We start from the raw sequence: 26,810 nt of genomic DNA on the forward strand, positions 1-26,810 counted from the left end.
CTAAACTTCCCTGCAAGCTGTAATTACAGAGTGTTAACAGAGGGCAGAAATAGGCCTTTGAGATTGCTAAATTTAAAGTACTAACATATAGACTTAGACTCAAGGAGGACCATCTATCTACTTCCTCATCAAGAGCTAAATACACCTCTTCAGCAAGAAGTATATATTCCTTTACATATTGGAAAAAATTGTTAAGAGTCAGTCTTGATGCAAGCTCAATAGATATTTAAGAGTAATCTCATAAAATACCAGCAAAATAAAGTTTTCAGTGTAGACTCCAGTGAATTGAGTTACTTTACTTACGCTGTATGTGAATCAGCTGCTTTGGCATTTTAAATTCTCCAGGATATATAGATTCATAGTATGCAATATTACTTTCTGCTTCTGGAACCGGTATAACCATGTTATCCCTCTTCTCTCCATATACTTGTTGTGCTGAGATAGCCCGCTGGAGATGATGTTCCTATGAATAAAAAACGTCAAGATGAAAATCTAAGAAAATGTTTTCAGAACTCAGACTTTTTTTAAATTGGAGGAGCTCTATTTATTTGCAAATGCTTTCATTCCAAATCCCTGAGACCAGACTTGGGAAATTGGTATTGCACCCTTCACTCAAAACACACTCCATAAACTGGTAAGTCTTTCCAGTAGGTGGAGCTCTCCCTCTTAACACAAACACAACACCACCAGTCACTAAACTTAGTAAGTGATGTTGCGTGTTCTTGGCACATCAAACTATGTAATCTATCTTTACCTATTTCTGCAGAGACACTTAAGATTGGTTAGACAAACAGATTATAACAAGTAGCTGCAGACAAATATTCACTCTGGTATTATTCTTTATTTGCTTTATTTGCTATGGCCATTTATCGCCAGTCATGTCAGAACACCAGAAAGGAGGCCTGCCATCATCTATTGAGAAAGGGAAGCAACTATTCTTACCCAGACAGATAATGAGTCCTAAAGACATTCTTGCTTATTGCAATGCTTTCTGTTATCATCCTCCTCCTTTCCCTCTTAATCTGTCAAAGTTTAATAATAAACTATAAACTCTGAAGGTGAGAATAATTAACTTTCAGAAATCTGCAACTGTTTTTTCAAGCTTAAAAGTAAAGCACATTTATATCTGTTACTACAACCCAAGAAACAGACTAGTAACATCATAAATTCTAGTATTTTTTCTAATGTTATTCAAATGCATTCTGTTCTTCCTGTGATGCCGTCACGACAGTAAGTAGCCTCAGCAGAGTTCAGTTACCAACAAAAACCCACACAGTAAGATGTGTGCATGTAAGCAGTTTACTGACTATGTAACGCAGGATTTTTTCCCTAGTACCAAAGCTGGTTTCTTAAGTTCCTACACTCTTCCTTCCTAGGTGCTCAGTAAGCCAGTGCTGCATCAGCTGTGTCAGTAAGCTATCAGTGAGATGCTGGAAACCAGACTACTGGAAAACTCAAAAATAGAAACTGCAGCAAAAAGGTGGCAGGGATAATCTGTTTTAATATTGAAATAAAAACATACCGGTGTTCATCATTATGACCTTATTACATCTTTGCCTGTTTGGCTTAAACTTATCCCTCTTCAGCACAATAAATAAAATCAATATCATCTGTCTAAACTTCAAATAAAAATAATTTAAAAAATCAAGATAATTATAAAATAGGCTTTATTGTGACTTGTATAGTGCAGCTTTACAGTAAAACCTGTTCCAAGGTATAATTCTGCTTCAAGGATTCTCAGGATTTTAGCCCATCTTTACCTTCAAACAAGCTACAAACATTTTTTCAGATCTATCTCGTTAAAAAGTTTCTTCACAAAAAGAGACTAATTCTGAGAATAAGACATACTGTACAGTTGCAAGTAAAACCCATTGGACTGATTCTGATCCTCTAACCTTTGGTAAGTGCAGGCACATACATCACCTAGGAGGTGCGGCAGCTAAAATTCTTTCTTGGGTATGGTACAAAATAATTTCTTTTTTACCTCTCTGTGAAGCACTGCTGCCAGACACCTCAGATTTGTGTAAACAGTAATAATTCTTCAGGATTTTGGCACAACAGCTACAACTCTTGCAGAACAGGGAATTAAGCTTTGTTTTCATACAGTACAGTAGGACTCCATGTCAAATACATACTAATAGTCAATGGATTCTGAACAACAGAAAAGGTTTACTGTTCTTAATCATATGAAGGATCCCTGGTGCATTTATCCCAACTTGTGTTTTTAAACACAAAAAACTGCTTTGCTTCAGGGAAGAAAAGGCGGTTAGACACTGAATTAAGATTTCAATTTCTCTGATCCATTTGATACAGAAACGGGTACTGTTAGTTAGTAGCAGTAGTCTACTTATTTCCTAACAGACTTCAGTAACAAGTATTTAAAGAAATCTTAACAATATTCTTGAAACAGAAGCACAAATCATTGTTTTGCCTGACTTTCACCCAAATTACAAAAAAATAACACACGTATTATGAAAGCCACTGGATAAAAGTTCCTTCACTGAAACACATAAACTAATCTGCTCTTCCTATCCATTTCAACTCATACCAAGAGACACTCCACTAAGTAAAATTAGCACCTCCCCTTTACACCCTCATGCACCAAGTTCTCACTTGTTTGGACGAATCAGCAATAGTGACTTTGTCCCCAGCTTCAACATCTCAGCTGGTGGCTCAGCACATCTCTGTCTCCTACAAACAAGTGTGACTGGTAACCCCAGAAGCACTCATTTTTAGCATGAGAGCATGTTAACTAACCTACTACACCTTACAGCAGTCATTCCCCACTGTGATTGCACAGCTGATTACTCCCACCCAAACGTGACACCACTCAAACAGTAGCTTTCCATTTGAAAATGCAGTGGTTTCCTCAGTTTGTCAGAACGATTTTGAATTCCAAATCCTAATCAAACATGCTGGCTGCCATTCATGTTATCTTGATTTAATATGTCAACGCTGTACAGTCCAAGTCACTCCTGAAAATACCAATAGGTATTTAATGACAGACCTCTTTAGAAATTTAAGAAGTCTTTTTCACTTTGACTATTCATCCATTTCCAGATACGGTTTTCCAATCAGAGACATTTCCACTATACAATAGTTTCTATAACACTGTTTCCACTCATTGCATAACTGAGCAGTACTAAAAAGCCTTTTAAAAAAGTCATGATGCAACTATCCACTAGGTCCCTTGCCTTGCTATAGAAATTAGACTGGATCAACCAGGGTTTGTTCTTGAAAAACTCACTATTAGTTGTTCACAAAGAGATTAGTATCTTCCAGGTGATTACTGGGGCCAAATAATTTACATTATCCATATTCCTCCATGAACTGCTGTTAAGACGGCTCATTTGTTGCCCTCTAGTTCCCAATTTTTCAACAGGCTGTTACAGGGTTTTGGTTTGGGATTTTTTAGGTTTTATGTTGGGTTTTGTTGTTTGTTTTCTGGTGGTGGTTTGGTGGTTGAGGTTTTGTTTTTTGTTTTTTTTTTTTTTTTTTAAGATGCATGGTTGCCATACCTTTTCCCCTTCTCCTCTGGAACATCATCTGCCCCTCAGAAGTTATCAATTAGCAGTGAAATTATTTCAGACTGTTTCTTTAAATTCCTTTCACAAATTTTAGGTGGGTTAGTCAAGCTCAAAAGCTGTAATTTGCCATGTTAGAAGGAAACTCATTTAACAGTTAGCTACCACCACAAGGTGCGCTCTTGTGCCCCTTGCTGTCATTCTCCGTATTACTACTGCCTAATGCCAGACTGAACCTACTGTGACAGCTTAGGAAACTAAATCCACAGAAAGCCATCTCTCTCCAGTTATTTCCCGTGAAGACAATTAGAAACAATTAGCCTTCTGACAAAGTAGCTTCCTGAACTGTGGGGCGGGCAGGGAGGCAGTGGGGAAAGGGAGGAAGAAAGACAATTCCCTTTGGTAGCAGCCAGCCATTAAACTGGCTTAGCTGCATCATTAAATGAAAAAGTCTTTTTGAAATGAATGCCAAGGGCAAGATTAAGACTCATGAAAAGCTATGGCAGGTAACATTCCAACATCTCAGTACCAAATACAACCAAGGTTTCCTCTTACTACAAATATTTACAGGATATTCTCATCTTATTCCATACATTCATTGCTAGAATGATCTCATCTTCCTCCTTCTTTCCAGGAGTTCCATGTAAGTAATAATTGTTCGCATATTATTTGTTCCTATTCATCAGATTCCACTTTGAGTGCATTCAGATTTCTGTGTTAAGGCATCCTTATTGAAAATACACTTGGAATAGCTGCAGTTGTCTTACAAAAACTCAGCCCAATCTACCAAGTAAGACTTTGCCATTTCTTCCCCCTCTCTCTCAACTTGCTTCCCTTTTATCTTTCATACACTGACTGTTTCACAAGACTTACTTATAGAAGGTAGTTTATTCTCACTGAAACTGCCTTCCACTGTTATATTTAAATATTTTCAACCTATTAGTTAGGCTTCTATCCAGAAAAGCTTCCCTCTTCAGTTGCTTTCTCTACCCGACATAAAAAGCTATCAGAAATACAACTTTGGAGCTGGTTGTGCTGTGATGCTCATTTGATGCAGTACTTTCAGAATGGTGCTACTGTTCTGTAAACTTCATTCCCTCTACGTAGTACCAATGCTTATCCAGATTTGTGTTAAAAGCTATTCAAAGAGCTCATTCAAAACCTAAAAACCTGCTTGCCTTTCCTCCTGAAAGTTCATTTTCCATCAGACTGGCTTCCTACACTGGCTCATCACGTGGCCAGACAATCCCAGAGTCGAATGGATGCAGTAGGAGCACTCAGCTCTGAGACAGAGGCTGCCTGAGTAAACAAGCAGCTTCACTTTTTGCAGCTTTCAGCCAGTAACATGAACTGCACCTTATCCATCCCACTATATTCCTGTCCAGGAAAGTAGGCAGACAGTTAAGATGCCCATGCTTACCAGATTACCCTGCTAGTTGTTTAAAAAACCATGAGCTCGACAGCCACTTTCCTCCTTTATAAATTTCCCTTTAATTAGACTGTCTACAGGAAAAGCCCACCAAAACAACAATCCTTCTTCTGACTATCCAGAATATAACAAGGCATGATATACTTACATTTCCTAAGCAAAATCATGTATTTACACCATTCTTTATTCTTTAGTCTTCCTTTCCATTAATTTTAAGACACTAGGTTTATCCCTCGCATCCATATTGCCATGCCTGTTCCAAAACATCAAAGACTCAAAAAATAATCTAAAGCAAGTTGGCAGTAATTCAGGCACTAGGGAAAGCAGGAATACAGCAGAGCAGCTCTCAATGCAGCCCGAAGGAATCTGAACTTCTGTTCAGCTCTGCTTTTGGCAACCAACAGGACCTCTCTCAAACAATAATGCAAGGACATGGGTGCAACTCTTCAAAACAAGTTTAGCACTTGCATACTTGTTGCATTTCTAGCACACCACATTAAAAAAAAAAGCTGAACTACAATAATCAGAACACAAGAGAAAGGATACTACAATTGTGGTTCAACCTCAGTATTAGCAGGCACTCTTGCCTACAAGCAGAAACAAGCAGGAGTATAGCAACTGAAAGCAAGCAGTATTTGCCTTCTTTCACATTTTGGTAATGCTCAGTAAGTTTCTGGCAACATGACTAATTCCAAGTTAGTTAAATTTTCTCAAAGAAAAGTGGCACTGAGCACAAACATTCCTTTGGTGAAATACTTACTTTGCAACACACCTTGGAAACTATATTCAAAGTAGGCTAACCACAACACAAGGCATTAAAAGACTATGCAACATAACCCTGTCATTAAAGGTGAACAAACCCAAGGTTCAGACTGCACATTACTATTTTAGAAAGTAAACTGAAAATAATGTTACTGCAGTAGCAATGAGTGCATCGTCTTAAGAACAAGACACACAATCCACTGTTTTGTAACTTGACTGCATGTTTCTTCAATTAATTTCTCCAAATTATTCCACAGCTCTTAAAAGAAGTAATAATTTAAGACACATCCGCTTACGGAAATGGCGAAAACAGCCAACTCTTAAGTCCAGAGGGTAGAGCAGAGTAGAAAGTCTCCAAATTGTCAAGAGCCTACCCTAAGGAAGGGCGTGCTCTTTGTTGAGGGAAGTCAAAGATAGGGTGGTAGAGGAAGCCACACACAGCAAGTAGAAAGATTTTTTAAAAATATTAGTATTTATAAAAAGGACACAGGAGTGAGTTCAAGTCTGTGTACATCATAATCATGCGTCTGCTTCTGAAATACAAAAACTATACAAAAGGACACTACAATTGATTCTGTCATTATCGGGAACATGTCAAACCACACTGCCCATCTACTGGTCTCTGCCGACCTGCTAATTTACATCAGCATGACTGGGGTAAATCCTCTCTCCCTTGCCTAAGTGCTTTCCAAAGTTACCATCTCACAGCTCACACTGTAAGTTTAGGGTACAAGAACTAAAAACGTTACCAGCTTCAACAGGTATTTGTCTCAAAGTATTAGGCTCACAACAGTTACGTTAAAACAGCTCAAAGCTGAGACAGGATCAAGGACATACAAACTTACAGACCTGTCTTTTTTTCATACACATTTTACCTTCCAGCAACTTGTGATCCAAAACTTTTTCGGGAAAAACCTAAGCATACAAGAAGAATCCAACAAAACTGTAACTCATCTTCAGCACAAGCACATTACTCTAAGATGAAATAAGAAAACATTAGGACCTGGAAAAATCATAAGTTTAATTACGTCATCCAGAGATTATAAACTGGTGCAAGAGCAACCTGATACCAGGTTATAATGTAAAGATTTTTGGCTGCTAAATTCACAGGGACAATATTGTTCCTACACCTAGATTATCTCACTACAGCAACATTTACTGGTGAAAGGACAGTAAAAGCCAACACAGCAAAGTTGCGAGGAGACCCCACTGCACATCAAGACCATTCAGACTAGCCCGCCCTGTAACATATGGTAGGGACTAGTGAAGAACTTCTATGACCTATTGCATGCAAATCACTCCCCAGCCCCCCCCCCCCCTTCCCTTGGTTCAGTGAGCTATGGGATATTTAACTTGTCTCTCAGCCATACGATAGTCTCTGTAACCTGCATGATGAGGGAAGATGGCCTCTTTTGGAAGAGTGATTGTCAATCTACTCTAAATGAACTTTGTCCATAGATTCAATCCAATAAATCCATGCACAAAGGAGACAAAGTAATAGAATAACCGAACTGGCTCATTTTCTTCACCTTCTCCTCCTGTTACCAGATCCTAGATGTCCTGCAACTTACTAATCAGACACAATTTATAACCAAAATTAGGAGGATCATGGAGAGTGATCTCATAGAATTACATGCAAAAAAATTAAGGTTTTGTTTGTTGGGGGGGGGTTTATGCCACCTCCCACCCCCCCTTCCTCACATTATTCTTTCCTCCTCACTAGAACAAGTTCAGGCATCACAAGTATGTTTTATGTGGGACTCTTGGGTGTGTGTGTGGTGGTGTAATTATCTACTGCTGCAATAGAAAGGGCTCAACCAGGGACAGGCACCAGCAATGCTCCAAGCAAAGGTACAGAACACTTAGCCAGAACGTAGTAGTACCCATTTTAGATCAATGTAAACTTTGTAAAATTCAGAGCTTCGGATTTCCTTTCTATTTTTCTTATCTTTAGGGCAGAAAGTGACTCTAGTAGCTTCTAGTATGACTGAAAGCAAAACCACTCAATTATTCCTGCAAAGCAGGCATCGCAACTCAGTACAGAAGCACTCATAACATACCACACACTCTTCCTTGTACTACCTCACATGAGTATCTAGTCACACGTAACTACATGCAAAACAGCAAAGATGTTCTGACAAGTTTGTCACAGTATCTGTTTCCAAACAACTGCTGATGAAGAGCTCCAAATCTGACTGAAATCATACTGATGAGGGCAATCTGATAGAGCACGGAAGTCTTCAACATGTATTCTGGCACACGGTCAGACCTGAGTTACACTGATCCTTACCTCTGAAACTGCAAAGCCTGGCTCCTGAGTATCAGCTTATAGATCTGACCCTTGATAATGGCAAGGTAACAGTTATGTTGGTAAGCATAAATGCAGCATCTATCCTCTTGATCTCAAGTACATGAACATCATATAACATGTCAGCAATAGTTTAAATTTGGTCAGAACAAGCACACATGATCAAAATAGGATACAAGTGATGGGTCAACAAAGCAGCATTATGTTGCTCCTTGCTCTCCCACTGTGATGGGTCCCAAGGAAGACAGTAGATCACTTCCCCCACCCCCCATCTGGCCCACAAGCAACTGTAAGCCATCTTTCTATTATGATTACTAGTATGAACAGACACAGGGTAAACACCTTCTCACATCAATTTAAGCTGCCTGAAGATTCACCCAAGTCACATCGCTGTAGATCTTCCCTTATGAAGTTGCAAGATCTCTCAATGCCATGAATCATTCTATGCAGTAAATTCTTTTTTTGTTTAATAACAAAAAGTGCCTGAAACTGTCCCTTCATATTCCAAACATGGAGAAAAATATGGAGATTGCTTCTGTTAATCAACTGATGTCAGTCTCATGAGTAGTCAATTAAAAGCAGGATCCCACAGTAATTACTATAATAATTAGATCTCCGCTACAAATGCAGACTTAAAATAGCTGCATAGGATTAAATAGCAATTGCTCAGTGAAAATGTGATCCAATTTACTTTTAAAAATACATGTTTTTGTAATTAACAGACTATCAAGAAACCTGGCTAATTATTAGCCTTTTTATGTGGAACACTGGTTAGAAATTAGGTCAGCCACACCATCGTAAGCATCATATTAAAATGCTTTCCCCATGTTCAAATGAGACAGTTCTAAGAGTATGCATGGAGTCTGCCCTTTTCATGGAAATACCTTGCTTCCATAGTCATGGACTTCAGCAGCAAACTACTTACACCTTCTGGGAAATTTTTGCCTGCTGTGCTTGTTCAGTGAATGGTGGCAGGGAGGCAGAGGACACACAGGGCATTTGACCCAGAAGTCTAACAACATTAGTACTAGAGATCAACAAAAATGCTAGAAGAAATGGAGAGTGATTTGTTGTCCTGTTACCATAAGACTGAAAAGAAGTTAGTTTCATATTTTCAATTACTGTGGAAAACAGGCAGAGATGAAGAAATGAATGAGACTGGCTCAAAACATGTTAAAAAGTATAATGCATGCAACCTAGGAACCCTGGGAATCAGGAAAGCTCTAGTATTTAACACATGCAGTAATTATGCAGTATCATTCACAAACAGAATTTAACACTTCAGCCTTCCCAGGCACAGGTCCTGTTCAGACTACCTATCGGCTGCTTGCCAAATCGTCACTGCACTACATGCATTCAGAACCACAGTTGGAAGTATTTTCTTCAGGAACTGCTAACAGCTCAATATCAGCAGAAGAGGCTATCCCACCTCCTAAACATTGGTAATGGCCATAAAATATTCCCATCTTTTCCCCATGTAATCACTTCGTCTTTCATGGAACTACTCAGCCTATGTAGCCCTGTAACCCACAGAGGGGAGGAGTTAAACAAGTCTTTTGCTGTGAGCTAATCCAGTTCACAGGCAGGTGGTGCAGACCATGGCAAGCTCTAGGAAAACACTGGAATTGTCTCTTCAATACCAACAGTTAAATCAGATCAGCCCATCTCTTGTGACTTTGCCACACAGCCACATTTCACAAGATCCCAGACTTAACTGCAAACCTGTCAAAGTGCCCCCCCTTCCTTAAAATGGCCTGCTGTAACGCTGTGATTTGTGAGCCTGCAGTGCATCAAAACTATTTCAGTGATCTATACTAAACAGTATAGTTTAATAACTAAACCAATTGCCCCTAAATAAAGCATTCTAAAGAACACATTAACATGCCTTTAACCCATTACTTCGGTAGTCCAGGGCATGACCTCCACACTGAAATCTGACTGTAACAAAATTAATTAAGATGTGATACAATAATACAGCTTTCAGGATGCAGTCTACATAGAATGAGAGCAGCCCTTAGAATTTAATCTTTCCTTACCAGAGGTTTCAGCTACGAAGCCATTTAGGAGATCATGAATAAATCTTTACAGCAAAATCATTTTCCCCTTGTATGGGGAAAATAGGAAGTGGAACTTCAAGATCATTTAATCAGCTGACTCAAAATAAAACTGCATGAAGTTCCCAAGTTAAAAGATATATGCAACAATATCTTGCTGCATGCTTAAACATTACTGTGCCCCAGCAATACTGTGTAACAACTCAACTTCGGATGGCAAAAGCTGCACATTTCCATTCCAACATTCTTCTTAAAGGGAGTTGATACTACTGTTAACAGTACTGAGCACTGACAAAAAAAAAAAAAAAGCAGTGTCATCTCAATAACAAAGAACATGATAGCCCAACTTTGCAGGAAACAAGTTCCTACTGTTTCATTACTCTTCTGAACAATATTAATATGCAGATACACTGGGTATTTTTTCCATATATATTTCAATATACATGGGGTGCCTCAACTATTCCAGTTACATATCATAGCAGAATACTACACACAGTACTAGGCCAGGTTAAAAGTAAGTTCCAAATCTACATTTACATAGGTACCAGGACTTAAAAAGAAGTCAACTGAGCCAGGTGAAGTCTTAGAAAACTTTGAAAGAAGTGTAGTATATGTCAACTATGGAAAAAAATAAATATACCGCTCCTTCCACAGAAGCTGTTCCTCAGACCAGGTTTTCAAACGATCCCCATTAAACCAACCCCTTTTCCTTTGCAGTTAAGGCATATCTCAGTCTGGAGTCATTATTCAACTCAGCAGCAGTACAGAATCACAACAGGTAAGGCAGAGAAAAACACCAGGCAAGGGAATAAAGCCATAACATACAGTCTGAGAAGCACCTCCGTCTCCTCAGTATCAGCCTACTGAAAGTTTAAAAGCATTCTCTTCCACAGGCCAGACTGCACAAACTGCAGACAGCTTTCCAGATTACATAGGCTCAAAGATTCTGAAGGGGGGGGGGGGGAAGTCTAAGAACAGGATTTTGATTGTTTTGTTAAAAACAGAATCTAGAGCCACTAGTTTTCCCCTCAGAATTTTCTGTAAGAATCTAAAACTTACAGCTGGATTTTGAAGGTCAGATCTCTAAAAACCTAACTGCACAACTACCCAAGGACTTTAAATAAATGTCCAAACTGGCTGACTGGGCTAACCTAGATATTAGGCATTACTAGTAACCTAACTCTCCAAAGAATGCAGAAACATTTTTGGAAACTAACTGCAAGACAAGTGTGGATTTTAACAGAGTGCCACTTTGCCTAACACTATCTCAAGAAGAGGCCCATGGGCACCCCTACCAAAACCAGCACAGAAACCACAGCCATACTTCCACAGCTGTTCTCTCCCTGAGCCATAGGGTATCTGAAGCTGGGAGTGCAAGCCACATAACCTTAGTCTTTGTGTTTAGTAGTCTGATGATTTTTTCTTCTATGAGCTTTTCAGTCCAGTGTGCGCTATGCAACTCTAATGTTAATAAAGATGCTTGAGAGATACCCAACACATATCCAACTTTATTTTTGATTGGGGTGAAAAAGGCAAATGAATAAAAAATAATAAGAAGAAAAGATCAATCAATGAGCAAACCAGGGGTTTACACAGGGTCTGTAACACACAAAACTAAACCAGCTGTACCTTCCCATAAGGTTGCTTCATTCTTGTCAGGTTTAGCTATTCTGTAAAGTACAGTTTCATTACCTCAGTCATTCACATTTAAATAGTAATAGAACTGACCAATATTTACATGGAACATCATGCAGTATTCAAGTTACATGGGGACAGCAAAACCATAATCAAGAAAACAGTGTCAATGTTTGCGCAAATTTGTTCATTCACAAGTTAAGGCTCAGCATCTCACGTCAGACAACCAAAAAGAAGTTTGCCATAACAACCTAAACAATCCGGGCACGTTTTAAGAAGTCACATGTGCATGCCATATAAAAAGCTCATATACAACAGTTCAGTTAAAAAAATTCAAACTGAAGAAGCTTCCAGAGCACCACCTTTAACTATCAAGCTTATTTCTGATTTTAAAAATAAACAAACAAAACACACTTGTTAGCATTACCCACTTCAGTGCTACAGGGAAGAAATGAAATCAATAGAAAAAGCACATGGTGAATCTCAGTAATGACTAAAAGCTAGTCTGTTAAACAGGCACACTTCTGCAGACTCCACACTATCTGCATTTTAAGTACTTTATTCCTCTGTGTAACACACAATGGAAATAAACTGTCATATAGTGATGAGCAGAAATGTGAGCTGTACAAATATGCACAGGCTGGCAAAAAGTATACCTAACCTTGCCCTTGAACGACTGTCAAGTGTCAATGGTATCAAAGTTCCCATCTCATATTCCTCCAAATTACAACTTTTGTTGTAACAGAACCACAAAACACCAAGCAAGCAAGCACACACCACCAGAAAACACCACTCGTTGCCCACTGCCTTTTGTAACCCTTACTACGAGAAGCTTTTTCATGTACGAAGACAGCAAGGTATCGGGACAGCTGCCAAGACATTTGAGAAAACTAAAAGTAAACCTCACACCACCACCACCACCCAAGTACAAACGCTAGAAGAGGCATACTTTAGAGTTATACTGCTTAAGGCATCTAGTAAAGAAGAAACCTACTTAGCAATTAGTACGGAACTGCTCTCATCAACTAAATTTTGTCAAAATACGTTCATGAAAAAAATGCAAGCAAAACCTACCAATGCTTTTCAACTAAACTGCCTCAGCTTCTGTATTCACAACACAAAACACATCAGAATTTCAGATCTGATGCCACAAAAGGTAGAAAAGTCCTTCTTCAATAGTGACAGTGACAGGTGCAATAATGAATAACTTCAAATAGATTTTCCAAAGATTACCCCACTGTAATGAGCTTATCTATGTATTTCCTGCTGCAGATGTCAGTCTTCAGTTTGCAAATATAAGTGTTTAGACATTTTTCTTGGCTTAGAATGAACACTGCTACACTGGAATGCACAAAAAAGCTACCTAGAGCAGAGGCCTGTTTTAGGCTGAAAGGCTTAGACAAAACACCAACTTGAAGTTTCCTGATCAATAAAAACATGATTTGAATGACAAAGTGCTACATGCACTATGAGTCAAGCACCAAATCATTACTCTTTATAGGTCAGCTATTCTTGGTGTCTTGTAATCTCTATGTTTATTTAGATTGCCTTTAAAAACACAAGACAGACTAGCATTTTGAATTCATGACCTTTCACATGCAGTTATGATCAAACTTGGTTTTAAGGCTGGTATAAACACTGAACAACTAAGGTTAAGACAGTGAAGTAGTCATATGGAGGAGGGGAGGAAAGGAAGAACAGCAGTGGTAAAGGCTTATGGTAAGGACGAACATTTCCTTACTGCTTTTAAGCTCAATGCATTGTTACTGTTACTCTCTCTGCACACACAGTGAGAGTTAAAGTGTCTGGCTGGGACAAAATAGGACTACTGAATGTGATTTAGAAGGAGACAGCATCAGTTAGTTCAGGCCACATTGTCATTACTTAGCATTCAAGTCAGTTTATGACCTTCATTTATTAAAGAAAAAAAAAGCCAAAACCAACAACAACAAACAAAAAAACAAAAAATCCAACACAAAACCTCCACACCTCTTCATCATTCCTTAGGTCTTCAGCCTTCACTGTTTTAGTCTATTGCATTAGTAAAAGCCTCTACCCACAGCATAAAGGACACTGGATCTCCAAAGGAATAGATACATGTTATTTCCTCCACCTCTCATAGGCAGAGCAGCTGAGCCCTATCTTGCTGGTCACAACATGGAGCTGCCTATTCTTCCATGACATGTGCAGCTGTTACTGATTCATAATAGGCAATTCCTGGCTCCAGGGGAATAAAGTTACAGTGGTGTGAATATCCATGATTTCATGTGCCTATATAATATATATATTAACCTACTGAAGTATAGTAGACATTTTAGAGACTGCTTTGTGCCTTTCTCAAATACTGAGTCCAAGAGCATAGCCCACACATCAGCAGAGAAACCCATCTATAGGACTTCAGGAAACATCACTTTAGACATCCCACCTCTCCCTCTCACCACCTAGTGCCATATAAACTACCAGAGACTGCAAAGCAAGATTTCGTACTTTGCATTAATTCATCATGTCCCTTCTGTGCAAGGACTATTTTAGCTTTATTGCCATTAAATGAGTGTATATATAAAAGATTTAGCACATTGTATCTGGAAAAACTTCAGCTTGACACTGCATATATTCTTAAGAGAACAAAATTCAGAGCTGCCTAACATACTATGCTTTTGAATTACCACTTACAACCTCAGTTTCATACTGCTTGCCACATTAAATGGTTTGATCATTCTATAAAACTGCGTTTTTTCCCCATGCTGAGAACAAAGGACCAAACAGTAACTCATCAATAGAAAGCAAAAACAACATTACAATGGAAGGTGAGAAAAACTAGCAATAAACTTAGAATTTCTTGTTAACAACACATTTTAAGGGATGACAAAATGCTTGTCACAGTTTGCTATCACAAAGAAGTTTCTGTGGTACTGGGGACCACACTGATGTCCCAATGTTGCAGAGATAGTCTTGAAGACTTTTCTTTCCATGTTTTGGTAATACTATGTTGATAAACCTAAAGGAAACAGCCTAATACTTCAGAGCTTTTTAGAATAGCAGCTTGAGGAAACTAAAAAGGTTTTTCAAATTTCAATTTCAAATTTCAAAATGCAAACATCTTTGGATTTTTCTGATAGCACACTTGTTCTGACAACTATCTACCTGAAGCCCTCAAATACCTGGTATTGCATGGCTTTTTCTTAAGGAGGTGTTTTATTCCTTTCCTGATTGGTAAGTTAAACCCTACGAAGCACTGTTAGTGATCCACAAGACAATGTATTCCTACTTCCTCCATCTATTCAGTATTATGACAGATTTCATCTAGTGGAGTCAGTTCAGTAACTGTAAGCCAAAGCAAGATGATGTTCTCTCTATCCCTGGAAGTGATACTACTGCCAAAAGCTGGCTTAGGACCTCAAATTCCAATTCCACCTGTACAGACAGTGCCATTTGCTGAAATGGCAGTCTGGCTTCCTTCAAATCCGCAGCAATACTGTCTAGCATTCTCAAGTAATGTGAATGCACAATTCATATTTAGCATGTGTTAAAGAGCAAAGTATTGAAACAATCCAGAGTAAACTTCTCCACTTGCATTTAGCTCTACAACCATCTGAAGAGAAATTACACCACAGCCTAACACACATATGCAACACTCACTCTCTCTGTGAACCATGGGAATAAACCACAAAAACAAGACAAATATCCAGTATAAACATAGAAGTGAACTCTACATACACTCCTGACCACAGTGCAAAAGAGTCTGGAATAAGAGACTCTCTCCAGCAAATTTATTACTAAATCTTCCCCTTTTCTATCAAGTAAAAAAAAAGTGCTTCTTATCCAGAGTTCTCTTAAGCACAGGTCAAGTAAAGGGTCAAACCTACACTGCTGAGACACAGGACAATGATATTCATGAGAAGACTAACACTGGAGAACAGTCAAAAAAATTTTCCCAGAAAATTATACCAGGGAAGTTACAATTTAATACAAGCCAAAATAAAATGTCAGATACCTCACTAATTTTTCAAATTACAGAGTTAAGTCAACCACTGGATATAACATTTAAAAATAATGAGGTTTCTAAATCATGCATAGGAACCTTCTTTACCTGCTGAAATGAATCAATAATGAACCAATTGAGGGCTTGGTTTTACAGGTCTGGTTTTTTGATAGGCTCTCATTTACCAATGGGAATATCCACGTACCTTTTTCCTATTGCTCCTGGATGGCTTTGGAACTTCATACTACCCCACCATACAATGACAGAACTGTTTGTTACCTTCTGACTGGACTAGTCCCACAACACACCCGTGATGTTAACACCTATAAAATTGTAGCTAGTAGGTTAGTTTATGGTGCACTTTTTCCTCAATAACATGAACTCATTAGGAGCCCTGTGAACTTACTAGGAGCACTTCAGAGCTTCTCTTCCCTCACCAGCTTCTCCAGATTCTATGAATGCTTAAGTTTTGCCTTTATTTCTAGGACATTCTGCAGCCCATGCCCCAACTACTAAAAGCTAGCCAAAGCTCCCAAACCCAACATTTAACAACTACTATCTACCAGCTCAAGGTCTTTCTGCACTAAAAATACAGGTGCTATGGAAACCCAGACCAGCCATAAGGGTTAATGCATTATCTGCAACGACGTCCTCCAACAAAGCCCTGAAGATCATCAAGACACCTCAGTGCTTTCTGTTCCAGCCCAAGATATGTCAAATTAGTTTTCAGTATTTAACTACCACTAAGCAAATTTCTGAACATCCTTTCAAGACACCACACCTCAGAGGCTGACAGAATGAACACGCAACAATGTTCTGTTAATCACTCATCCTACAGCTCTAGTAAGCATAAAAAAGCTGTCTAAAAAAAGAAAGAGGTACTCTGTAAATATGCATATTTCACTAATTCCCCACACATACTTTTTTCTCACTGAAGAAATCTTACGTTACTGACAAAGAAAAGGGAAGCCGTTTTGCTTCAGTTTTGGTAGTTTAAATTTGTCCTCCTCACACAAACAGCAAGAAAATGAAGTATTTCCTATTGACTTGAAGTTCTGACCTGACGAAATAAATTAGATGCCCAGATGGACTGTATTAAACTATCTTTATTTCTAACATTTCAACAGTCTCATACAGTACCTGACCTACTTTAAGACCACAGCATCTTCATGAGGAAGCAGAGCTAATACACTATAATATCAATCATAACTTTCTTCTAACAAAACAGAAGATAAATAGCAAGAGATGGGCAAACAAGATCATCATGCCGGGCAAACATACGAAATTAAAAAAAAAAATAAATAAATCATTGAGAAACAGAAGAGAGTGCCTAAATTTATCCATAAGCAGCTGAAGGATCCAACAGTTTTATCTAAGCAACCTGCTTAAAGGATTCCAGTAACTGTACAAAACAAAAATTCTGCAGGGCTCAAACTCAAGTTGGCTCCTACCTGTAGCCTTACTTCTAAGCTTTTCAATAAAACCACACTGTTTTAAATTCTGCTTTTTTTCCTGAGATATAATATTTACAATTCAGTAACTGAGATACAAGTCAGACCACGATACTATAAAATCTTCTTCCTGAAGTCAGTTCCTATTTTCTGCCTCTCTTCAGAATTTTTTCTTGTGTTTAAGTGGAAAGAAAAATCAAATATCAAAAAGGCACATAGGACATGTCCTGCTGAATATACATCATACGTAACTGAGGATGGGGGGAGCAGATTTATTACACGGTTAAAAGCTGCATTTCTTAAGCAAAAACATAAAGGCACAGGGGAAACCAGGAATACAATTCTATCACTTGTGTTTAAAGAAACTTAAAAAGGGGAACTAAACTAAGAGAATTTAGAAACACAAGTAAACGGGACATTTCAAATAATTAAATCAAGGGAAACACTTGGAAGAAAAATGTTATGTACTGTGTAGACAGAGTAACTCAGGAACGATAATGGCACAGACAGAAGAGTAAGGAGAAGGAAAAAAAGTTATATAAAGTGTTTTCATACTTATGAAAGGTATTTTGGGTGAGACTCATTACAGATCAATGGAGTTCAGCAAAGCAACTTGTTTTGGAAAGGGAAGAAGGGGTGCAAGTTCGCATCTTTTAACACACAATCATCGCACTTTCACAACAACAACACAGTCTTGCACAAAATCCTTGAGTTTGGAAAAGGAAAACGTGGAAAGAGAAGCCTATGCAGAACTGCGCTTTCCATGCTAACACCTTCTTAGCAGCCATGCTTTGAGTATAACATCTAATCAGCTAAGAATTTGAGGACTACAGCTCTTGACTTTGTAACGTAAAACAGTAAGTAGCATGAAACGTATGTCTAAGGCAGCCCTTACTACAAATCTCTCTCCTCAAATGCAAGCTTGATAAGTCTCCTAGGCAAGCTACAAGATCTCTAATTAATTTCTATTTACAACTAGGAAGAAACAACCTTGAAGTCGTGAAATTGGTATAAAGGTATGAATGTAAACAGATGTTGGAAAGCAATCCTTTCTAATACCGCCCTCTTGAAAGCTTCCAATTCAACAGGCATGAATTTTTAAACTCCTGATTAAATATAAAGGAAACAAATCTTTAAGAGTGGTCCTTAAACCTTAAGAGGATCATTTCCTTTCTCACTTAAACTACCTGTGCTTGAAAAGACTGACAGACCAGGAAATTTTCAGACTTTTATTCTACCCTCGATTCATGCAATTCACCCTCACATTTGTTTAACCAGAAAGATCCTCCCAGAACAGGGTTAGTCCCTGAATGTAGAATACACAGAAATACATACACAATGGTGGAAGGGAGAGAGCACAGGGTATGTACAGGCTCGTTAAACAGGAAGAGGATATACTGGCTGCTGCTTTTGTGTTTGTGTATCTGTATTCTGATGCATTAGTCGTTTGATGCATATCTTATTATTAAAGCTAGTTTTTCCTCTTACAAGTACAAAGTGGGAATGAAGTGGAAAAAGAACAAATAACTTATTACATACACCTAAGGCCAGCGAGTGATAGCATTCTGTTCCAGGACAGCAGATTCACACACACACTCCTTTAAAACAAAAACTTGAAAATGTATTAGCTTACAAGCATTCAAAACTCACACTGAACAATCTTTATAACTGACACTGCAATAACTACATATACATTTCTGAGGTATACGATCACATAGCTATGGCACAATTACACCTACAAGCAAAGCAGTCTACTCAAAACAGTAGCAGATTTAAGTGCTTGCCACATTGCACTTTTTTCTACCTGAAACAAATCAGTATTAGGCAGGTTTTTGTGAACAACCTAAGTTTTACTGGAATAAAAGACAGGGTGTTAGCTATTAAAGCGAAAAGAAAAATAAAGCTGTGTCACTAATTCTCAAACATTAAGGTTACTTCTTTCCCATTATTGTTATCAATATTTTACTGCATACAATTAAAACCCAATCCTTTGCTGAAATCCATGATATGATAGATCAAATCTGAAAAAGTCAGGAAGATAACCTTATGGGGCTCCTCCTTAAGACAGGCTGTGAAAATTCCCAGGGGGTTAAAGTCTTTCCATACAAGCCTGGCCTTAAAACGACTTGCATAAGTTCCTCTCCTTCAACTCCAAAACTCTGCCAGCTGTATTACTTCTTGTGCTATTAAGAATGCTGCTAACAAAGTTGTATTTGTGGGTTTTCCCCCTCAGTCTTAATTTAAATAATTTGAGAGGGATTTTTAATCTCCTCCATGGTTAACCATCCTCACTGTAAATAAACAAGTACTAAATAAGTCTAACCTTTTTTTAATCTTAAGTCTGAACATGAACAATTGGTCTCACTGTAGTTAACTCTGCTATACATAAAGCCACTACTGTTACATGCCTTATTTTTGTGCAATTACTGGGAAGTCAAGAAAAGGTTAAAAATAATTTGAGTTGCATACATTAAACTAATTCCTTAAGACTGGTCTACAATTAGGTTTTCTGGAACAGCTTTTTCAGGAGGAATTAAATTGCTCTTCTACACAGATAGCTCATATAGACAATAAACAAACTAGAAAAAGAACATCCTCCACCTAGAACGTTAAAGTCGTGACTTAGAATTCTTCCAAATTTGAGTTTGTTTATCCATATCCTCCCTCATTTCAAGAGAACCTGGACTGCTGATCAACTCAAAAAAAAAACCCAAAGGCACTGATGATCAACCAACTCTTCTATTTTCTGAAACCTTAAGTATGTTCAACATTACTTCAGAGCATGACATGTACACCTTCATTCATATACAGAACTAATACCACATTATCAAACCACTTTCATGGCAGTCCCCTGCTCACAACTTCAAATTAGCGTCTGACTTCTCTATGATATAAAAACCAGCCGTCTATCATGATTCCTAATCTTTTACACAGAACTGCTAGCTTCTAGGAAGTTGTCAAATCCCACAGATATAATCTATACTTCTTGTTCCTAGCTGATCATGGTAAATTTTGCTTCTTCCTATTTCAAACTGGGATGGGGGGGGGGGGAAACAACAAAAAAAACCCCAAACTCCATCCTCAAATAAGTCTCACCACTCTGTAATAGAAGTCTATGCCACCACCATCCCTCTGACTTCAAAAAGAAAACACTGCTGGTACAGGTGGGTTTCGTATCATAGAATTAACCGGTTTCTTTAGATAGTCAGAGACAGCGCGTAAATTGCTCACTATAGAAGCTGCTCCTCACCATCTGATAGACTCCTAACTTGTACGAATTTTCAGGTGCACAGAACACCTTCCAACATTAAACACAACGGAACAGAAAGCTCTGGTGTAATTGTAAAGTGAAAAAACCAGTAAACTGCCAATATTACCAGTCAGGAGCTGGACACAGAGAGAGAAGGGGAAAAGAAAACACTTCATCACCTGAGTATTTTGACATGGTATAGGAGTTTTCATACACTTGAAATTTGGCCATATTTGTGGTGAGCTGTCATGGGTTTTTTTTCTCTCAAAATTCTCAGGCTAAGGATTTCATACCTTTTTCACACAAGTATGTCTGAAGTAAGTTACTAAGCTCAATACCAAACCAAAAGGTAAATTAAGTCTGTTATATGAGCTCACAGAAGAATCTCCTCCAGCTCCGAACTGAAGCATCTGTAGACACTTGAGACAAAACCGCGACAAACCCTTATTTCTCTGTTCCCCTCCTATCAAATTAGATTCCTAAGAGCATACATGTTTGATAATCTATGAGTTCAGTGTATTTAAAATTAAACACACAAAAAAAGAACACTGTGGCATATAAAATTAACGCCTCTTACTACAAGTGAGCAGAAAAGGTGGGAAAAGAGAGACATGAATAGGAAGCAATATTTTTCCAGTTTGTGGGACTCCTGAATCAAAGAGTATGCAAAAAATCTCTCTCTCTCCTCTCTCCCTTTACTTTAAACCCTTCAATGTTTCAGCTCCACTAAAGGAGTTCAGTTCATCTGTTTCAACATTATACTTGACTTCTACAACCGGGGGGGGGGGGGGGGGGGGGGCGCGGGGGCGGAAGGCAGCAGCACAGATTCTCTTCCATTAGTAAACCAAAAACTTAGAGGGAGTTTCCTGACCTTATTTCAAAGAAAAAAATAATAATCCAGACTTGAAACTGATGATTCAGTTACAGTATCTGTAATGATTTTATATTCATGTAACTCTAATTGCCCCTACAAGATCCTGAAACAGTATCAGTGAACTGTGCATCCGCAAGGTAGTGATTATTTCAAGAGTACCTAGATGCCACGAACACAGTTGTTAGAAGAAAATACATACCTGTATGGACGCACACACAGAATGCAGTTTCTTAAGCTGGCAAGAATGTAATGAATGAAAAAGACTAAGGAGATTTATGAAGTTTACAGATGTAATTCAAGACCATTCATACACTGACTCCCTACACCTCTGCTATACACTTTTAAATTCCTCATGATTTAGATGGTGACATATGGGCCTCTTGTACATTCCTTACTTTCTCCTCGATAAGGCAAAACCAGCTGTTTCAGCATCAACAGAATATGGATATGGTAAACTCCCAATGCCTCCAGAGTAGATTTGCGAGAAGGCAGACGTATTTTCTGTGCAGGCATTGCTTGGAAGAGATCTATGGTATCTGGGCTCAAGGTAGTTTAATGGAGAGGATCTGATCCCTGAGCCTACCCAAACTGTGTAAATGGGAAGTTAACCAAGTAGTGGTTTGCTAAATTAAGACACATCCTATCAGCAAATATGTTCATTCAAATACTTTGGAACACTTTAAACATTAGGTTAGCTTCATCAGGTCTTCCACAGCATTTAGCAAATACTGACAGGTCATACTGATATTAGGAAAAAAATACTATGTCTAATAATGAAATTTTACCAAATAAGCTTTTCTTAAACATCCCCAAAGCCAAGGCAGGGAAGGTAACTACAACTATGGATTTAAAGAGATCAAAAGCACATTCTGAAATACGTCAACATTTTGCTCAAACACCAGGTAACAGAGTATGACAGTATTTACAGATGACAACTGTACATACAGACTTAATTCCACCGTTTGTGCAACCTGTTGGCTACATCACAACACATAGGCAAAGGAGAATAGTAAGAATTGAATGAGCAGCTGTACAGCTTATAATTTCAGAATCTGGGTGCTCAATTCTTCTACCTGCTGCTAGCAACACTAACTAAAATTAGAAAGCAGGCTCAAATTTTAAACTCTGAACCTTAAAAACAGAACTCCACATAGTGCATCAGTCTGGCAGAGATCTAGCAGGACAAGAAAGCTGCTACTCCAGAATTAAAATAAGGGCAACGATTAATCACCAGAAGAGGGAGTTAAGAGTGATACAATAAAGCATCAGGACTTCTCACTTTTATGTTCTTTCCCCTGCCTCAATACCAAGGACAGAGACACCAAGATTCAGAAAGGTATACATGACAGAAATATCCACCTAACCTATACAAACTTGAATATACACAGGACTAAATGGAAATGTAACATCCAAAACCTTAGTATGACCATAGTAATACCAGCATTTACATCAAGATACACTCACTCAAGAAAACAAAACAAAAAAATTCACACCCATGAAAATTACCAAGAGCTAGTAACAGTTCTATGGGTATGTCATCAACATAGCTGTATTCTCCTATTTAGATAATTAATTTCTTTGAAGTATACTAGGACATTTAATTATAAGTATCTCTGCTCACACACTATTCTTTGTTGAGGCACTGCTTTGGCTAGGAAGTTCACATTTCCTAACAATTTAAATATGCCTTATAAATGTTGATATGAGGTGCTTCAAATACAACTTTATTTTTTAAACTCTTCAAAAAGTCAACACAGTTATATACACAGTAACTTTCCATAACCATTTTTTTGTTAATTATCTACAGTCTCAAAAAAACCCTTAAGTTTCTATTTCTTACCTAAGAGAATCTAGAGGATGAGGATGCAGTGTGTGTCCTAACGCCTTCCCTTTCAGAAAAATACAGGGAAAACAAGTGTAGTTTTCTTTGGTTTGCTTGGAAGCCACCAAATTAGGATGTCTGTAGAGCTATGCATGCTTCCTTTCTGAAACATAAGTTACTGAACATGTTCAAAAAGCATCACTGTCTTACCTTTTCAGCAGGGCGTTTCGTCCCAAATAACTAAAGCTACCTCTGCTCTGCTTTTCCAGCTGTTGTTCTTTCAGTCTAGAATCTGAATTTCCAGTTAAGGAAAAACAAAAGCAACACCTCAGAAAACACAAAACAAAAGGCCACACAACTTTGTGGTTTTTTTTGTTTGTTTGTTTTGTTTTTTTTTTATCCTTTGTGAAAGATTTAAAAAAATCCAATCCATCTACTACTTTATTCAGGCTGTTAAGAATTAAAATGGATTTGTTAGCTGAATCTGTATTACTGTATTAACAGTGGTCTATTGTTTGGTTCTCAAAATTACAGCACTAAGGATGCATTTTGCTCAAAAACAGGATTTTGAGATAATGCAGGGGATGTTCAGCGTTGCGTAAGAAGTGTCATTACATTTTGAAGGGTGGTGGTTTTTTTTCTTTTTTAGAGATGCATATGTATCCTGATAGTTTTTAGTTTCTCAGATTTAGCAACAGACTTGGCAACAGCTACAATGTGTTTACCCTAGAAACTTGGGAGCTAAATCAACTGTCAGAACACAGTTGATAACTTCAAGTCCCTCTGTCTGTGTGTCAAAGAGCTTTTTACTATAGTCTTTACCTCCAAGCAAATCCACTAACTGAAATTATGACTAAGCAGAAAGGTATACTTTACTTGTTAGTAGAATCAACATCACTTTAAGGTCCTTAGCTGTCACTTTTAAGTTACTATATCCTTATCATCAGTTGCGTATTTTAGAACTCAGATAAATGTAGCGATTTTGTTTTTCGTTCACAAGACTTACAGAATGTTGCTGCTCAACTGTAGGTTCCAATTGTAGTAATGAAGATGCACTATTTTCCATATTTATTCTTTGTAGGAAGAGGATGGAATAATGATAAGGTGAAAGGGAAACAAAGTAAGATTCCTTTTTGTGCATCAAAACACTAATTAGTCATTTAAATATCTTGTAACTTGATGCTTGAATATTAAATCTCTTTGATTGCATTTTTCTCTAGGGAAAGTTACTCAGTCAAGAGGAGAGCTCTTAACTCCAAATACGTGTTCATTTAAAATTACATTTATGCAAAACTCAAGGCAATGTTAGAATTCTATTTATAAAATAGTTATAAATGCTTGCTCACACTAGTTGAAGCCATCCCCTCCCCCCAGATTCTTATAGATACTTCACCATCTGTTTGTAAAGAAATGGATAGTACAAAATACCTGTTATTTTTGTAAGTATTGGGAAGAAGTCTTCTAATACAAGTCTTCAACTGCTGCAAAACACTAGCAACTCCCAACTTCCCTAAACCCTGCATAGCATGAAGTTTGGGAAACAGGATGCAGTAGGGTATTAAATCTATAAGGTTTATTATAACTTGAGTCAACTACCATGCCTCTTTGTCAACACCAATATAAAACTGAAGAGAAAAATTTTGGCGCAACAATAGGGAAGGAAGAAATTCAGCAAGCGTCCAGAAATAAGAAGGGGGAAGAGTTTAACATCAACCATTTTATGCAAGAACTGAAAAGAATTCAGGAAGACACCAGTGTTTACTTATGGCAAACAAATTTCTCTTGGGGGTGTGTGTACACATTTTTTAAAGCAAAAGCATGAGCAAGCTGTGGAGAACGTCTACTTAACACCTACAGCTCTGAAGTTTAACCCTCAAAGCTAGACTGAGTAAACAAAAGTGTCATGTTAACCACAGAAATAAGTCTTACAATTAACATTTGAAAATTTACTCTTGCTCAGAACTACTTTTCCTTAGCTAGGACATGTGTCTCTGTGTTTATGGAGGCTATATAGCTACCCAATGTAATTTTCTAGCCTGAAAACTTGTAACTGCCATGCAAACAGTAAAAGAGAAAGATAGCAACCTGACATTTCTACATAAATGCACGCATGCACTCTTGCTCACTTTAACTGAGAAATAAACTCGGCAAGGAAGCATGTAGCAAATATAACAAAATTTTAAGTTCTGCTACACGTGGAAATTAAGGGTGCTCTCACATTCGGAATCTACAGGTACCAATTCAGAATACATCTACTGCATCAAAAGGAACATGAGCATCTAAGCATAGCTACCTACTGCTTAAATATTACTAAAAGGATGGCCACACCAAAATTTTGAGCACCTTCACATCACAAAAATAAACAGCACCAATACAAAACCATAAAGAAACCCCACGTTTCACATTACACATTTTAGTGGATGTTTAAAGCAACTTATTTGCACAGGACTTGGAAATATTATGTTAAAATGGTAGATAGGCAGGTACACTAGAAAAGCCTCAGAGAGTAGTTACTAAATAGACAACAACATGCCCAGTACTACTCTTCAGGCTGAACGATTTCTAGAGACATTTCATAAAAATTCACAGAATCTGTTAACTTCCAGCAATAGCGGCACAAAGAGAAGACTACAGATAAAGAAGAGATGTGTAGTTTAAGTTTTAAAGAAGTAACTCAAAGTTTGCTGGTCTTGAAATACAAACAGGAACTTTACAGCCTGTCACGTTCGAAGGGCAACAGAAGCCTGACAGCTAGCAGAAGTCAAGAGTATGAAATTGTCGCATTTGTTCTTATCACTAGATTTCAAAACCTGTTCACATAAGTGTATTTCTACAGTTCTATTTGCTGTGCTTCATGCACAAATGAAGAAAACTGATTATACCAAAGAAATAACTAAAGATCTGCAAACACTGAAAACAAGTTACCCACTTCAGAAGAGGTCTTCAGCAATAACAGCTATTGAATGTTATACCCGTCTTGGAACACGCTGAGTGAATGATTAAGTTATCCTGAAGTCTGAAAAGGTTTGTTTCATTCTCCACTAAGACAGCAAAACTGAGAGGGAACTGATAGGCTTTTGGCCTCCGAAGGCGGATTTTCTTACTCGGAGTAGTACTTCAGTACTGACTTTTGCATTTCCATGCAGCGAGTATCACAATTTTCCTCACACCACGCCTGCCTGAAGGCACTCGCAGGATTTTCAAATAAAAGCGAACACAAACCCTTCCACTTCCTATCTCTGGCGGCAAACTCCCGCCCCGCAAAAAATCCCAAAACAAAACGCCCAAACCAAAGCAAAACAACCCACCCACCCGCTACGAGCAACACCGAGCGGTGCTGCCGCTGGAGCAGCCCCGCGGCCGAGGCGGGCGGGCGGCGGTACCGCCCGTCAGGAGGAGGCACGCCGCCGCCACACGTGCGCGGGGATGCCGGCTGACAGCCCCGCCGCCCGCCCCCGGCCCGGCCGCTGCTCCCCGCTCCCCCAAGAGGGCGGCCCGGGCCGGCGCGCGCTCCCGCGCCGGCAGCCACAACTTCCGAGCGCCACCCGCCGCCGAGCGCCCCCTGCGGCGGCGGCCGGCTCGGCAGCGCCACCCGGTGGGGCAGAGCGGGCACGGCGCCGCCGAAGCCCGTCTCCGCGCCGCTGCCGCACAAGGCCCGGCCCAAGAACCAAGAGACAAAATGGCGGCCGCCCGCGGTATCACGTGACCCCCTTTGTGCC

The 26,810-nt window shown here is 38.6% G+C and overlaps 1 protein-coding gene across 10 annotated transcripts in view; it reads right to left on the minus strand.

Annotated features, from left to right (window-relative positions):
• EPC1 (enhancer of polycomb homolog 1) overlaps positions 1–26,810 on the minus strand; it is a 68,193-nt gene that overhangs the window by 23,541 nt on the left and 17,842 nt on the right. For all 10 annotated transcript variants that reach the window (XR_005827807.1, XM_040593605.1, XM_040593606.1 and 7 more), the window contains one exon: positions 304–463. Coding sequence is in view for 9 of the 10 variants with exons in the window: in XM_040593600.1 (XP_040449534.1) it covers positions 304–463 (160 nt within the window). In the remaining variant the exon portion in view is untranslated. The remainder of the gene's footprint in view (positions 1–303; positions 464–26,810) is intronic.

This window comes from Falco naumanni, chromosome 4 (genome assembly GCF_017639655.2).
Source record: "Falco naumanni isolate bFalNau1 chromosome 4, bFalNau1.pat, whole genome shotgun sequence".
Taxonomy (NCBI): domain Eukaryota; kingdom Metazoa; phylum Chordata; class Aves; order Falconiformes; family Falconidae; genus Falco; species Falco naumanni.